Raw genomic sequence first — 14,853 nt, forward strand, 5'->3', positions numbered from 1 at the left:
ACATTGCTCACCGTACCTCACCTAAAACGGGAAATTCTACATTATTTTGAGGATTTTTTATTTTTAATTTTATTTTTTCATCCTTACACTCTTGGGTCAGAATCAACCTACAACCTATTTCTATTACCCGACCTGGGTTTAAATGATCCATAAAGGGATCAAGCTGACGCAGAATCTGAGTTAAAATTCCCATTTCCTTTAAATCCGTTTTCGGTTTTTTAGAGAGCAAACTTAGGCATGGTGATTGATTATTATAGTGTCGCGAGGTATATCCCGATGCAATAAGTTTGCTTGTATAGCTTAAACACCGCCGTTTCACACTGACCTTTAAGTAAATAGTTCTCAAATGCTTTAAAGAATGTTTTTTAAACGTTGCTGTCTTAAATTTTCTTTCACACAATGTAAACGTTTTAAAACTTTATATTTTCTTAGTAATGCAATTGTACTCTCGAAGGCGGTTATTCGTGGGAAATTGGTGGCAAACATTGTGGGTCATCGAGTAATGGCAACAAGATTATATTTCCAAAAATAATTTCCACTGAGCTGGTTATATTGACGTTTTCTATTTTTGTCTCTGAGTACAACTGAAGACAAATAGCAGTGGGCCTAAATACGTTACTATACCCCTGTTTAAAGGGTTTATGTACTTTTTGTAGGACAAAAAACACAATGTTTACAGATTTACACTTAACTTACGTAGCTGGAGGATAATAATAGTCAAGAGCTTCCCTGAAAATATTACTTGCTGAGGTGCTGTAGTTTTTGAGAAATTAATACAAAAAAAAGTGTATGAAAATAATTTTCGTCTCAGTGATCATGAGACGAAAATTATTTCAGCATGTAAAAACTTATTTTCATGACATTGTTTTACTTATTTCTCAAAAACTACAGCACCTCGGCAACAACTATTTTAAGGTTTGCCTTCTACTATCATTATCGACAAACGGTTTAATGTAAAACTGTGGACATTTCGTTTTGTGATGCAAAAAGTACCCATAATTCTTTACACAAATTAGCGGAATGGTTTCCCTGCCCGCTTGTTCCAATTTTGTGTTACAGCTATTTATACGGGTCGCGCACTTGAGTATTTCCCATCAGCGTCATTTATCATCTTCTACATCCAGGACTCTGCTAGAAAATCGCCAAATTGCCCACAGGAAAAACAGCTAACATTTTGTGCATAACAAAGGGACGCAGAAAAACACTCCATTTGGTAGAATCAACAAGGTGACATTGGGGACACGTGGCATGAAAATGTATCTATAAATAGATGCATATCTGCTCTTATGCCTCCAGATACATTTTGGAAAGTCTTAAAAGCCTAACCTCCCAGATGTTGTTAACTTTTCTGATGATCGGAGTTAAAGACACTGGACACTATTGGTAATTGTCAAAAACCAAAAACCAGTCTTCTCACTTGGTGTATCTCAACATATGCATAAAATAACAAACCTGTGAAAATTTGAGCTCATTTGGTCGTCGAAGTTGCGAGATAATAATGAAAAATAAAACACCCTTATCACACGAAGTTGTGTGCTTTTAGATTTCGAGACCTCAAATTATAATTCTGAGGTCTCGAAATCAAACTCGAGAAAATTTACTTCTTTCTCGAAAACTATGTCACTTCAAATGGAGCCGTTTCTAACAATGTTTTATACTGTCAACCTCTCCCCATTACTCGTCACCAAGTAAGGTTTTATGCAATAAATTTTGAAGGTGCTATTTTAGTTGTGATTTTATGAAGTCTAAATTATTTCACATTCCTTAGTATGGAGTGACACGACCGAAATGTGAGCATTTCAGCAACTCTTAAGGAATCGATTTCTCATTGGGTCATTGTGTTTTTATGCTTGGTTAGGGGCCTTTATCAAATGCTACGATTGAATCTAGATTTCAACAGCATTTCAGACAGAAATATGTCTCAAAAGAAATGAACTTCAGTACACTGAGCTTTTAGGTTTGATAAAATATTCTGCGTGTTGTTTAAGATTAATGATTCTGTATATACTTTCAGAAGGCACTTGAATAATTCATAATGTTGCACAAGAGATCCTGCTGAACTTATCTTATCCGTGCTGAAGCCCCAAAAAAGGGGACTTATAATTAAGGACCTACCCAATGTTTTATTTATAATTTGTACAAATCCTGTAGCTTTATTCCAATCGCTCACTTGATGCAATTCTGTGTGTCTTGGACTCAACTTTCCTTTAAAGGCATGCGTTGGACACCTTTAGTAATTTTCAAAGACCAGTATTCCCACGTGGTGTGCCTGTCCCTACAAATGCAATAAATACCAAATGTGTGCAAATATGGACTCAATTGGTCATCGAAAGTGCAAAAGAACAATGAAAGAATAACCCCTTTGTTGCACAGATTTGTGTGATTTTATATCACTAAAAAAAAGGGCCTGAAGTCTTTTACTACTTAACTGAGAAATTACCTTTTTTCTCAAAAACTACGTTTACGTCAGAGGGAGCCGTTTTTTTCACAATGTTTTTTGTGAACAACTATTTTGAGAAATTAGAAATAGTGTCCAGTGCCTTTAAATTGTTTTATCATGGGGTGTCCTCTCGTAAGCCTTGATGCATGTTCACCTTAGACTATAAGCTCACACATGTCATTTTAATGATATTTCGTGAAGCAGTTCAGCTAGATCGATCTATAAACACAAAAACAAATTGACAGATCAGAAGTAGGTAAATAGACCAATCCACTCATTAATTTGATTGTTCCTGGCCCTTACTGTAATAAACTTTTATCAGAACTCTCCTAGAATTAATTCCTATTGAAAAGTTCTTATAATCGAAGTCCAGGACGATTCCTAATTACTGTGTTTCGAAACATCAAAACACTGGCTGCCAATTTCCAGATTGACAGTGTATACTTTAACCATCTTAGTCAAGTTACGTATCCACAGTGGAACAAATTCAGTTGTTTCTTTTTTATCGTGATTGAAACTCATTTAGGTTCCTCCATAATGCTAAACCGACAACCCCCATGGAAACGGTACCGTTTCACACACTGAATCGCACTTTGAAGATCTCATTCACCAAACAAATTAAATTCAAACACGTACCTCAAATATTGACTTGAAATGGGTTCTTCTATCTCATTCAGATTACACCCCACCCCTCCTCCTGCCTATCTCTCTTGAATATTTACATCTCTTCCAATTTTTGTTCAGTCTCGGTTGTCGCTTATTGCCATCGATTCTTTTTACTCTCTTCTCTATCTTTTGCGCACACACACAAATATTAATTTCCCGTCCGAAAATGGGAGTACATTTGAGGGATCTTAAACTTGAGCTTCGTTCATTTCGCAGAAGATTACTAAAAAACCGTTCAAAGTATAACATTTCATTTTATATTCCCAGTGCATTTCGATTATAGAAATACTCATCTCGAAAAAGGGAAGTGTGAAATATGATATTGCTATACTGATGTACGTATTAATATCGAAGCAGTGTAACAGACGAGAACCATTGTTTCTTCACTCTAGATTTAATCCCTACACGGTTGCCATAGTAACTGGACCATAAATTTAGCTCATTACTTGTTTAACCGCTAATCTCAGGTCAAAATGTAACAGGCAGAAAGTGTGCACAGATGACATTTGGTTATGTACTATTCTGATCGATGTAAACAAAATGTATGGAAAATAAGACAACTCGACCAAAAATCAAAAGTTGGTTTAATTTAAAATGTTGAGAATTGCTTGACATAAAACAATTGAATTTTGTTTCGATGAGAGCAGGTCACAGTAACCCCATATCGTTATAACTGGACTCATTTGATAGTTACTTCTAAGAAGACTACAACGAACGTGACCGACTTATAAATGTCTCCAGACATCATTACTTTTCATCGAGGCAGCCATTTTGTGTTTCCTCCCGTTTCAATCAATAATATTAGTCCACAGCTTCGGGGTAGAATGCTCTGTTCCACTTTGCGATAATGACAACCAGCATCCAAGTATCGATATCACACACGAGGGACGTAACAAAGATGGGCAGAGTTGAACGAAGGATAGTAAAAACACACTTAATGACAATTGTGTACATAGATTGGTTTCAATGGCTTTCGTAAGCGGATACCACGGATATTGCTGATGTTGTTGTTGGTTATGTGTTGTTTTTGTTGTTGTTGTTGTTGCTGTTGTTCTTGTTCTTGTTCTTGTTCTTGTTCTTGTTCTTGTTCTTGTTCTTGTTCTTGTTCTTGTTCTTGTCGACGTGTTGTTGTTGTTGTTGATGTCGATGTTGCTGCGGTTGTCGTCGTTGCTGATGTTGTTGTTGCTGCTGCATGCTGTTGTTGTTGTTGTTGTTGTTGTTGTTCTTGTTCTTGTTCTTGTTCTTGTCGACGTGTTGTTGTTGTTGATGTCGATGTTGCTGCGGTTGTCGTCGTTGCTGATGTTGTTGTTGCTGCTGCATGCTGTTGTTGTTGTTGTTGTGGTTGTTGTTGTTGTTGTTGTTGCTGTTTTCGTCGTTGACTTTGTCTTTGTTCTTGTTACCGTTTGTGTTGTTGTTGTTGTTGTTTTTTGTTTTTTGTTTTTTCGTGTTGTTGTTGGTGGTGGTGGTGGTGTTGTTTTCTCGTTTTATTTTATTGTTGTGTGCAAGAAGAGAGCCATCGAGGAGTTCGATACATGTGTGGCATCGTGTCGAAAAAGTAGTTAAAACAAAAAGTAATGGTAGCACTTAAAGACTAACTTTTCCCAAATTGCAAAAGCTTTCATAGCAACAATTGCTTCATCAGATGCAAGAAAATAGTTGTAGTTTATACGCATTAAAACATTGTAGAGCCGAAATCTTTTCTGCACATAATACAATACAGTTAAAACAGGATCGATCGAAACGAAGGGGTGTGAATGGGCAAATGGAGGAGGGTGAAACTGTTTCGACTATAAAAGGGGAGAATGGAAAAGTATTGTGAGGTCGGTAAACCACGTGGTGGTTAAATCTATAGACATCATAATGGAATCGTCCAAACGTGAGCAGCGGGCAATCTGGGAAGGAGGAGGAAGGGGGAAACGATGTTGTGAAAAAGAAAAAAGACGATCCATGGTTTCCGGTACACAACACACTGTTTCAATGTACTTTTCTTCAAACTCTCAGCATACGTGACACTCTTGATAACTCGACAAAGGAGCGACGTGCAGCTCAGATTTTTGAATCATTTTCAATGCGGCAAACCATTTTGACTGAATTCAAAACATAAAAATTTTACGAGCAATGTCTCATCTATCGTCTGAATGTTGTAATACCTCGAGGTATTGTTGTAAGAAATATATTGCAGGCTACCTGCAAATGTTCTTCAAGGGCACCGCAACTTATAATGTTATTCAACAGTAACGGCGTCGAAGCCCATCTTTACGTTTTCAAAAACGGCTTGTCACACTTTGTACACGTGTAATGGTATCGTACCTAATACAAGTAATTTTCAATGTGATTTTGTACAATTTAAATCAAAACGAAGTCTTATTAGTTGTCCTCGGATCGGCTAAGTGACGATCGCGTACTAGACCCGGTTTTACGTACCCAAAAACGAGAGGGTCAAAAGTTCATCAACATTTACTTTATTCGTTTTAAATTGAACAAGACTTCGCCTTTAAGTAACACTGTTAACTAATTCTACCTCACAATTTATTCATTTCATTTTCTTTGCCTCTTTTGGTGTGTATCTAACGCTCCACTGTAAGTTGTTGCCACTCTTTAATGTTCATTCAACATGCGATGTTGTTTAGGAAGGGAAATGTGCCGGCCGGGTTAACTCGTGGGACACACGAGTACACTGGCAGTAATAATGCACTCATCCCTCGAGGGGTAAAACCGTGCTGTTTCGGGCTCGTTACACATCATTTCATTAAACTCTCCATAGTCGCTTTAGCATGCTAAGGAGATTAGCTCCCTGAATATCTTAGCAGGCCTACGGCTGACGGCATAATATAATCTTTGATAAGAGACATTAAAGGTTAACCAAAGGATTGGAATCAAGTCTACTAGTAACTATCGGGTATCACGTGAGGTCGTTTTTATATATTTATATAAGCCTTTCTTTAGACTTTGGGTTTAACTTGAGGTTTCGTCCGCCATTTTGTACTCCGGTCATTCTGGTCAAATCGTTAATAGGAACACGTTGCCTTGGATCGAGCAAGTTGGTCTATGAAAAGCGTTCGTTTATATCGTTTGCTTTAAAATGCATATGGTTAAAAGATGTTTTAAAAGTAGAATATATGTATAATGATCCACACAAAATGCCTCGAAATTGCGTGGTTTTTCTTTTACTTATGCGAACTAACACGTTCGGCCATTTTGTGGAGTCAAAAATTTGACTCCACAAATTGGCGCGCGCGTTAGTACACGACGTATAAAAAAATAATTGTGCAATTACGAGGCAAATTATGTGTGGATCATGGTGCTAAACGTCTATTACATCTTTCTAACCATATATGCATTTCATAAAAAACGGTGCTTTTCGCCCGATCCAAGACAACGTGTCCCTTTAACAACTCAGATGCTGTGACTCACACAGAGACAGCACGACACTAGGTCTGTACAGCCTCTTTAAACTAAGATGAAATATTCTAATAAGAAAAGTCGTTGGGTGAGAAATTACCTTCGGTCGGTATTCGAGCGTATATAGGGGTAAACGATAAACAAACATTCACGACTCTGGAGGCCGGATTGACATGGTGAAATTGCATGGGGAAAATGAAAAAGAAAAAAAATGGGCGAAAATTCCTTCCTCTCCCGACGAACATTTCATGTATAGAACTAATTTAAAACAGTCGTTGGGCTCCCACAGTGTTCTTCTCATGTTATATTAACTTTGATTATACCCTTACACTGATGTGTGTTTTCTAGCAGGTGTTTGTTAGCAGTTGCTAACACACAATGTGTAAGGGTAAAACCAAACTTAATGTTTTTTATTCCTGGTACAAAATTAACATTTTAAAACACATTTTTACTATTATCCTATTTTCTCTTATTAATAATAATTGTTTAGAACCAATACGACAATTTGGATAGTGATCGAACAGACGCATTAAAAAATCAAAACACACACACAGGAAAGAAGGCAAAAAACAAAGTGCGAATTTATAAAGAAAACATCATTTAAGAGGAGGGTCTCGCGACCTCTACGGCTGTCTCAGGTTAGTTTGATGTCATTCCGTGGTTCGTATAATCTTAACTGAGGGCATCAAAATGTTCTTATCCTACGACGTTTATAAGTGTCAGAAGAAAACAATATAATTATTTCCACTAAAATGACAACGACCTATATGTACTTCTTACAGACACTGGCTCCCAGGAAATGATATTATTACTTTAAAGCAATACATCCTGATTATCCTGCTCACTGGAAACCAAGCCACTGGTCGATCCAAAGATATTCCTAATATAGAATAGTCCTTGTACTCTTCAGTAGTTATTTAATGTCTTAACTCTCTGTGAAACCCAACCCAGACTGTATACTATACCTTGATTAACCCAACCCCCTTCTCATGATCATCCAGGGCAAGATTATAAAATCTACAAGCGTGCCGAAGGGAAGAGAAAACTCAAGAGGCAGGATTCCAAAGAGCTCGACGAAGAGTCCCTCTCAAGTCTCGACCTGTCCAAGATGGATGAACTTCCGGCCATCAGCTCGGCTGAGGCTGTGGCAGAGGCCATGTTGCGCCTGCGCAGCCTCGTACTAAGACTCGAAAGGGAGGAGATTTCCACAACTGATCTGAAGAGTAACCTACAGTACGCTGCTGGTGTGCTCGAGAACTTGAAAGATGACCAGAACAGGTAAACGTCTTCGAGAATTCTTTATTTAGATCAAATATTGAATAGATATCTATTTTTGGTTCAACTTGATTGAACCTATTCTTTTTGATAGATGGAAAATTGCATAAAGGGGATAAAGAATATTAATTTTGATTTCACCCTTACACCGATGTGTCTTGGCACTGTATACTCAGTACTTTCCCGAGTTCAGTGAAAAAAACAAACGTCATGGGTTCGAATCCCACCTGAGTAAATATGCCTGTGATTTTGTCTTCACAGAATTCGGGAAAACACTGAGTATACAGTGCTGTGCTGACACACATCGATGTAAGGGTATAAATGCAAGATTAATGTTTATTGAACTTATTTTTGGGGGGGGTTCGAAAATGTGTGTCGGATTTCCTTGAGAATTATACACAACTTTTCGATGAAAAAGTTCGTCCTAAATCAATCAGAAAAGGGAAACTTCCTTATTCTACAAATATTTGACTTGGGTAAAAACATTGTGCTTTTTAACTAGTGGAAGCCATTTTGAAGTAAACTTATTGGGTGTATGCAAACATTTCGTGAAATAGTCATGTATAGTTTCAACATTTTGGTTGCTGACAATCAAATGTTGTCATTTTCCTTTCAAATGTTTGTACTTTTACCCCCAAATTAAATGCTTTTGCACCCCGTGCGTTCACGCCGAGTATTGGCATACGAGGAAAGCTTATGGTCTAACCATTTGTATCTGATCACATAAACCCTTCAACTTGAAGTTTAACTCGATTATGCTGAATGGCGTGGGTGTGGTTCTGACAGTGAAACCATGTGTTAACATCCATAAGATAGACAGGTTTATGGTCGGCACACTTAAAGGCACTGGACCCGATTGGTAATTGTCGAAGACCAGTATTCTCACTTGGTGTATCTCAACATGTGCATAAAATAACAAACCTGTGAACATTTGAGCTCAATTGGTCATCAAATTTGCAAGAGAGTAACGAACAAAACTTGTTGCATTACTTTGTGTGATTTCAGATGCATAATAAAAGGCCTCAGGCCTGAGGTATTTTATTATGAGTGGGAAATTAAATCTTTCTCAAAAACTATATTACTTCAGGGAGAGCCGTTTCTCACAATGTTATTTCTCTGAAATAACGTAGTTTTCGAGAAAGAAGTAATTTTACATGAATTTGATTCGAGACCTCAGATTTAGAACTTGAGGTCTCGAAATCAAAATCTGAAAGCACACAACTTTGTGTGACAAGGTTTTTTTTATTTTGTATAGTTATCTCGCAACTCCGACGACCAATCGAGCTCAAGTTTTCACAGGTTTGTTATTGTATGTATAATGTTGAGATACACTGGTCTTAACAATTACCAATAGTGTCCAGTGTCTCTAAGGAAAACGGAGCAATGATGACCTGGTAAGATCCATCCATTTCAAGATCTTAATACTGGCTTGCTACGATCGAAGTAACACATTGCCTTCTATTTTACACTGTTTTATGAAGTACATCCGACTCTCTCTCTCTCTCTGTAAGGTTTAAAAACGGTAAGTTTATGATATCTGGTGGTTTTGTCATCAATCAACATTGTTTGTACACGACATCTTTCCAAAATGTCAAAGCTTGTTGATTCAGTAAATGTATTTGATGAATACATCCAGTTGGTTGATATACCAGCCTCTTTTTCTCACTCCCCATTCCATGAAGAACGCCAAGCCATAAGGCTAATCAACCATGTCAGCCAAAGAAGACGTCCCCAGCGTATGTATATAGGTGAGCAGAGAGTGTAAACCCATTGTGGGGTCGATCAGCCGGTAGTCATGGCTCAGGTGGAGTAGTAATGTTGCTAAGAATCATCATCGCATTCTTCATCACCTTCCTCCTTTACTCTTCCTTCATTTTTTACTTTCTTTAAAAAGCCAATCATTTTGGCCGTCCTCCTCAACTCTCCCGCGGAGTGTGTTGTTGATCCAGCCCCCTCCCCAACTCTACATGATAACCACGCCCCCTGAGGACTCCCAGCTTTTATGAGTTTATCGTGTATCATTTTAGGCCGCGGATAACCAACAGATTTTGCAAAATACTTGAAACATTTAGTTCTGACGTAGAATTTCAAAAGAAGAATATGGAAAAAAAGGAAAAAAAAAATAATAGAAATGTTGTTAATTATATAGATTTTGAAAAATACTTGAAACGTCTATGTCTTACACAAAGTAGAAATAAGTAACCATACGAACATATTATGTTGAATTATGTTATCGTAAAAGTCAATCCATCTCCCTCACGACCTCGATGAAACAAACTTAAGACATTTTAAAAGCAACCGCTAAATACAGAGCCTTCTGAGAAGCAACATTGCAAGACTCTTGGTTATCCGTGGCAGAAGCGAACCCCGTTGCCTTTGGGCAACTCACTAAGGGAGAACCGTAAAGCTTTCAACGCCGTTGATTGAGGGATTTTTACCCATCACATTTTAACACCTCTTCCCTTGCCGATTCATACTCCATCTTCTTTGATACGACCACTGAATTTACTTAACTAACTAACCCCAAGTGTGAATCATGTTTGGTCGGATTTCTCTTTATCTCTTAACACATTGCATCATGCCACCCTTTTCTCTGAGAGTGTTTTCTACCTTTTTTATTATTCTGCAATGAACTTCTCATGTGGTATACAATTTCTCTAGTTAGACCGGAGGCACGCTTTCAATACTTATATCTTGAGCACATTAGCTATATTTAGGTGTTAGGATTAATGTTCTCTAATCACATTATCCCAGATAATGACCATAATACTCTTTTCCAAATGATTTCATTTCTCATTACTAAGAACCACACAGAAGTGCCATGTGAACTTTGTTTAGAACTCCTGACTTCCTTGAAGTTAACTTTAGTTCCATCCTAATCCGGTGCAATTAGTCTAAACTTCGATTCGTTGACTTACATTTTTTTGCCGCAGACTCAATCCCGGTGAATTAATCCTATTCAGAATGAACAAACAGGACAGGAAAAAATAAAACTGTTACTACAAAGACATTGCAAGAAAGAATGAAAGAAAAAATAAGCCAAGCAAACAACATGCTCAAACAAACGCACAAACAACGAAACAAAATATATATATAACGTTCTCTTGTACAACACACGTGTATATTCCTGCGGATCGTTGATGGTGGGTGGGATAGGGAACTACAAAAAAACAAAAAAACTTATAGCATGAATAATGAATAATTATTAAAATTAATTTATGTCAGGCGCGTTCATAATTGTGACCTTTTTTGATTATCAAGGTTACGACCCAGCTTAAAAAAATAACTTTACAATGATCGGTAGTAACGGAATAAAGAGAGGGGCACATCTAAAACAGAATTGTCCGTGTTACCTTGCATTGTTCGTAAGTTGATGTTTTTTTTGGTGAACCTAAAGCCAGCTTTTTCCTGTCCGTATAGTGCCCGTGTTTGCCTCAGTCTAACCTTTTTGACAGTGTGTGATGCCCTCTTTGCTTTCTAACGTGACTGTCCCTCAAACCTATACCACACACTCACATAATTTCAAATTCTTTCTCTAAATCTCTTACAGGGTGATGTGCATGCAGAGCATTTTTGATCGAAAAGGTCTTTTTCTATTAATATTTTTTACTTTTTCAACAACTTCTCTGGGCTTTTTGCATTTTTAACTCACACTAGCAAAGCACCATGTCTATGATTATAGCACAATGGTATGGGCATTAACATTTACATGTACACGTATGAAAAACGTATTACGATAAGCATGTCTAATCTGTGTACACATTTCGATTCTCCCGCATTTTGATATACATGTAGCTCACAATTAATGTGAGTCACATAGTATTTACACGTTGGGCATTTTAGACCCTCACTGTTTGAACACATTGTGACTCAAATTACCCTTTCGGCAATATAGGGAAATAATATTACCATTGGAATAGATGCATCATGTGAAGCATGCTATCACCCATGTAACAGCAACATAGTGGATTACTAGGTGGTTACGTGTTAACGTTTCCTGGTCACGTTTTGATTGTGTGGTTTGGTGAAGAAGTTGTCCTCCCTTTTTGTCATAGAAGCCATCGAGCTCCAATTCCCCCCTCGTGACATTCATGCTAATTCCCCTTCCCAGACATTGCTACCGTAAACGTCATCATTCCCCCAACCCTGTGTCCCAAACGCCCCATACGTCGTGATCGTGTGTCGTTGATAATTAATGTGTTCATAGACTTGGCCCAATCATTTGCCTCCTTTTAATCCATTCAGACCGCTGATTAACCATTGACCTCCTTTTTTCATTTGGCCATTTTCAAATTCATCAAACTAACCCATTGGTTCTTTCATCGATGAGTTTTATCCCACTAGAGTGTACAACCTGACGATTCTGTTGTTTTGTACTGAAATTCATGAAGTGACTTAAACATTTGTGGCTATTAAAGACACTACTATTCACCTTGAAAGAATCACTACGGTGGCCCATAAATGCCATGAGCAATCCTAAGATTGTGACAAAGTAGTTTCATTTCTTAAAAACAGAACCAGTTTAAGATTGAACTCAGCATAACACCCGAGTGCAGCTTTAACAATCATCCCAATATTTGTTTTTCGTAATGAGACAAACAAAATAGTTGTTGACTTGTGTGTATTGTATTTGGTTTACTAATGGTAAAAATATCCATCTTCAACATTAATATCATTTCTCCTTTTCCAGTAGAAACTGTTTCTAGACGCACCCTGAATATTTTGTCTCAAAAGTTGCAAATTGTTGGAGGCTTGTGCTGCATTGCTCAACCAGGGCTGTACTTTTATACTCTAAAAACAGTGCTTAGAGTTTCAACACAATGTTGTACCCACTTTAAAAAAGACCTATTCAAATGTGTGTGTAGCATTCAAACACACAAAATAATATATAATAATAAGTTTTGGGTTTAAAGAATGTTAAATTTGCATCGCGGATAAGAAATTAATTTTTACCCATGCATTCCTACACCGATGTGTGTTAGTATACAAATATTGACTGCTTCGAGTGCTATGGTTAAAACTATGACTCCCGAGGTGATCCCCGGAGCGTTCTATTTTCCCGAGGCGAAGCCGAGGGAAAATAGAACGCTACGGGGATCACCGAGGGAGTCATAGTTTTTAACCATTGCACGAGTAAAAGCAGTCAATATTTGTTTTATAACACCCCAAACATTTCTAAATACTGTACTATTATTATTAAATTACAGACCTGAATGCTACAATCCACGGACGACGCGAATACAGATTGCAAACACTTTTACTTACTGTGCTGCATGTAGTGTCGTGCAATCCGAATTGGTTACAGACTATTAATTTATCATCCTCGTACACGCAACGGACGTCTGGGTACTGCACGCCGTGTGCTAGTCTTCGGACTAGCGCATGGCAAACCGACGCACTATCACACGGCCGTCGTCTAGCAAAACTAAGACATGTCATGTGACGCGCTCTAAACCAATGAGCAGGCAGAATACTTGCAAGGGGTGTTATAATACTGTATATTTAGTACTTCCCTCGATTTCTGTGAAAAAAATCACATGCGTAGCACTCGGGTGTGATTCGAGCCCATAACCGTTGTAATTCTGAAGCAGTGTCATATCAACTGACTAATGTTTTTGGTTATACATGTGAAAAAAAGTGGGCACTGACTATTGGTTAGATATGTGTTGAAATTCTAAAAACTGCTTTTACGAGTGCTGTATCTGAATATGTTTGTCTCACAATTGCAAATTGTTGGAGGCTTGTGCTGCAGTGCTCAATCAGGGTAGTACTTGTATCTGGTTTTGACTTTAAGTTGCTTCCATTTTGGCAGATTTAATTACCAGGGCGAGGAGGATGACCTGTCTGAGGTGGCGACTGAAGATGTACCGGAGCAGGTACGGCATTGGCTGACGTCAACATTCAGCAGACAGTCCACGAGATCTCGTCTGGGCGACGAGAAACCAAAGTTCAGGAGCATTGTGCAGGCCTTGCGGACAGGTCTATTCATTGACAGGTATAGCCAAGATATACAAACATCATTAAGTCATTCAAGTTAAATCATTCAAGTTAAATCATTCAACAAAATGATGACATTAGAAGGAGACAGATGATAACACGAATGATAAAAGCCGCATAGTCGGAAAAAAACAGAAACAAATAATTGTTTGCTACAAAGTATTAATGTACCCTGACCAACATTTATGCTTGATCTTATACTTTATACTGCATAAACTTACAATCAAATAAAAAATACATCGCACAGCAACTGTGCTAAGATGTTAACGACTGAACATGGGGTGGGCGTTTATTTACCAGCAACACAATCAGTTAATAACTTAATAATGGGTAATGCAATATGTTTATTGAAAGTTAGAGGATTGAAATTGTGTGAATTTCACTAATTTAAAACAAAATGTTCTATCGTTTATGTTTGTGTGTAAAATTTTCGAGTTAGAGATACATCAACGCACGTAACATACTAGTTTCATAGAGCTGCTTAAGCACACAATTTTGTTAAGCAGAAAAATCATTGCTAAGTAAAATTAGATTACCGGCCAAGACTCCATTCAATTATGCTTAGTAAACAACAGCTAACAGTCACAAGAAATGTATATGGCATGCAATTTTTGCCAGTAACATGTAAAAAATAAGCAAGCTATTTTCGTGCTTAAACAATTTTTAAGCAGCTCTATGAAACTGGATAGACAGCAAACACAGCAAACAGAGAATGGGTTCGCCCCGGTGTGTCTGGCAGTGCAAATACCTTAAATTGTGTAGGGTTCAATTGAAATGAAGAAGATTTTAATTTGGCAAATAAACAACTACTTTTAAACGCCTTGCGGCTATCAACATTTGTCCTTTCCTATAATTATACAGAATGTTCAGAAGGACGTCTGGATTATTAGCAACAACTTTCCCAGCAAAGGTCATGGAGATATTCAAGGTAAATAAACCATCATTTCAGACGGTTTGGTAAGATTTATTTATGTGTATTTATTTCAAGATCATTATACAGGATACAAATACTAGCAAAACGGCTGTTTTATATGATGGCAGTGTGTCTTAAATTAGGGTCCTGTGATGGAAAT

General features: G+C 37.5%; 1 protein-coding gene across 3 annotated transcripts in view; it reads left to right on the forward strand.

The window, feature by feature from the left end:
• LOC117291173 (calcium/calmodulin-dependent 3',5'-cyclic nucleotide phosphodiesterase 1A-like) overlaps positions 1 to 14,853 on the forward strand; it is a 47,462-nt gene that overhangs the window by 7,797 nt on the left and 24,812 nt on the right. For 2 of the 3 annotated variants that reach the window (XM_033772747.1, XM_033772748.1), the window contains exons 3-6: positions 7,510 to 7,786; positions 9,466 to 9,531; positions 13,596 to 13,778; positions 14,642 to 14,708. In XM_033772747.1, the coding sequence (XP_033628638.1) occupies positions 7,510 to 7,786; positions 9,466 to 9,531; positions 13,596 to 13,778; positions 14,642 to 14,708 (593 nt within the window). The remainder of the gene's footprint in view (positions 1 to 7,509; positions 7,787 to 9,465; positions 9,532 to 13,595; positions 13,779 to 14,641; positions 14,709 to 14,853) is intronic. The other variant, XM_033772749.1, reaches the window with a different exon arrangement.

Source organism: Asterias rubens, chromosome 6, assembly GCF_902459465.1.
Source record: "Asterias rubens chromosome 6, eAstRub1.3, whole genome shotgun sequence".
NCBI classification, from domain to species: Eukaryota; Metazoa; Echinodermata; class Asteroidea; order Forcipulatida; family Asteriidae; genus Asterias; species Asterias rubens.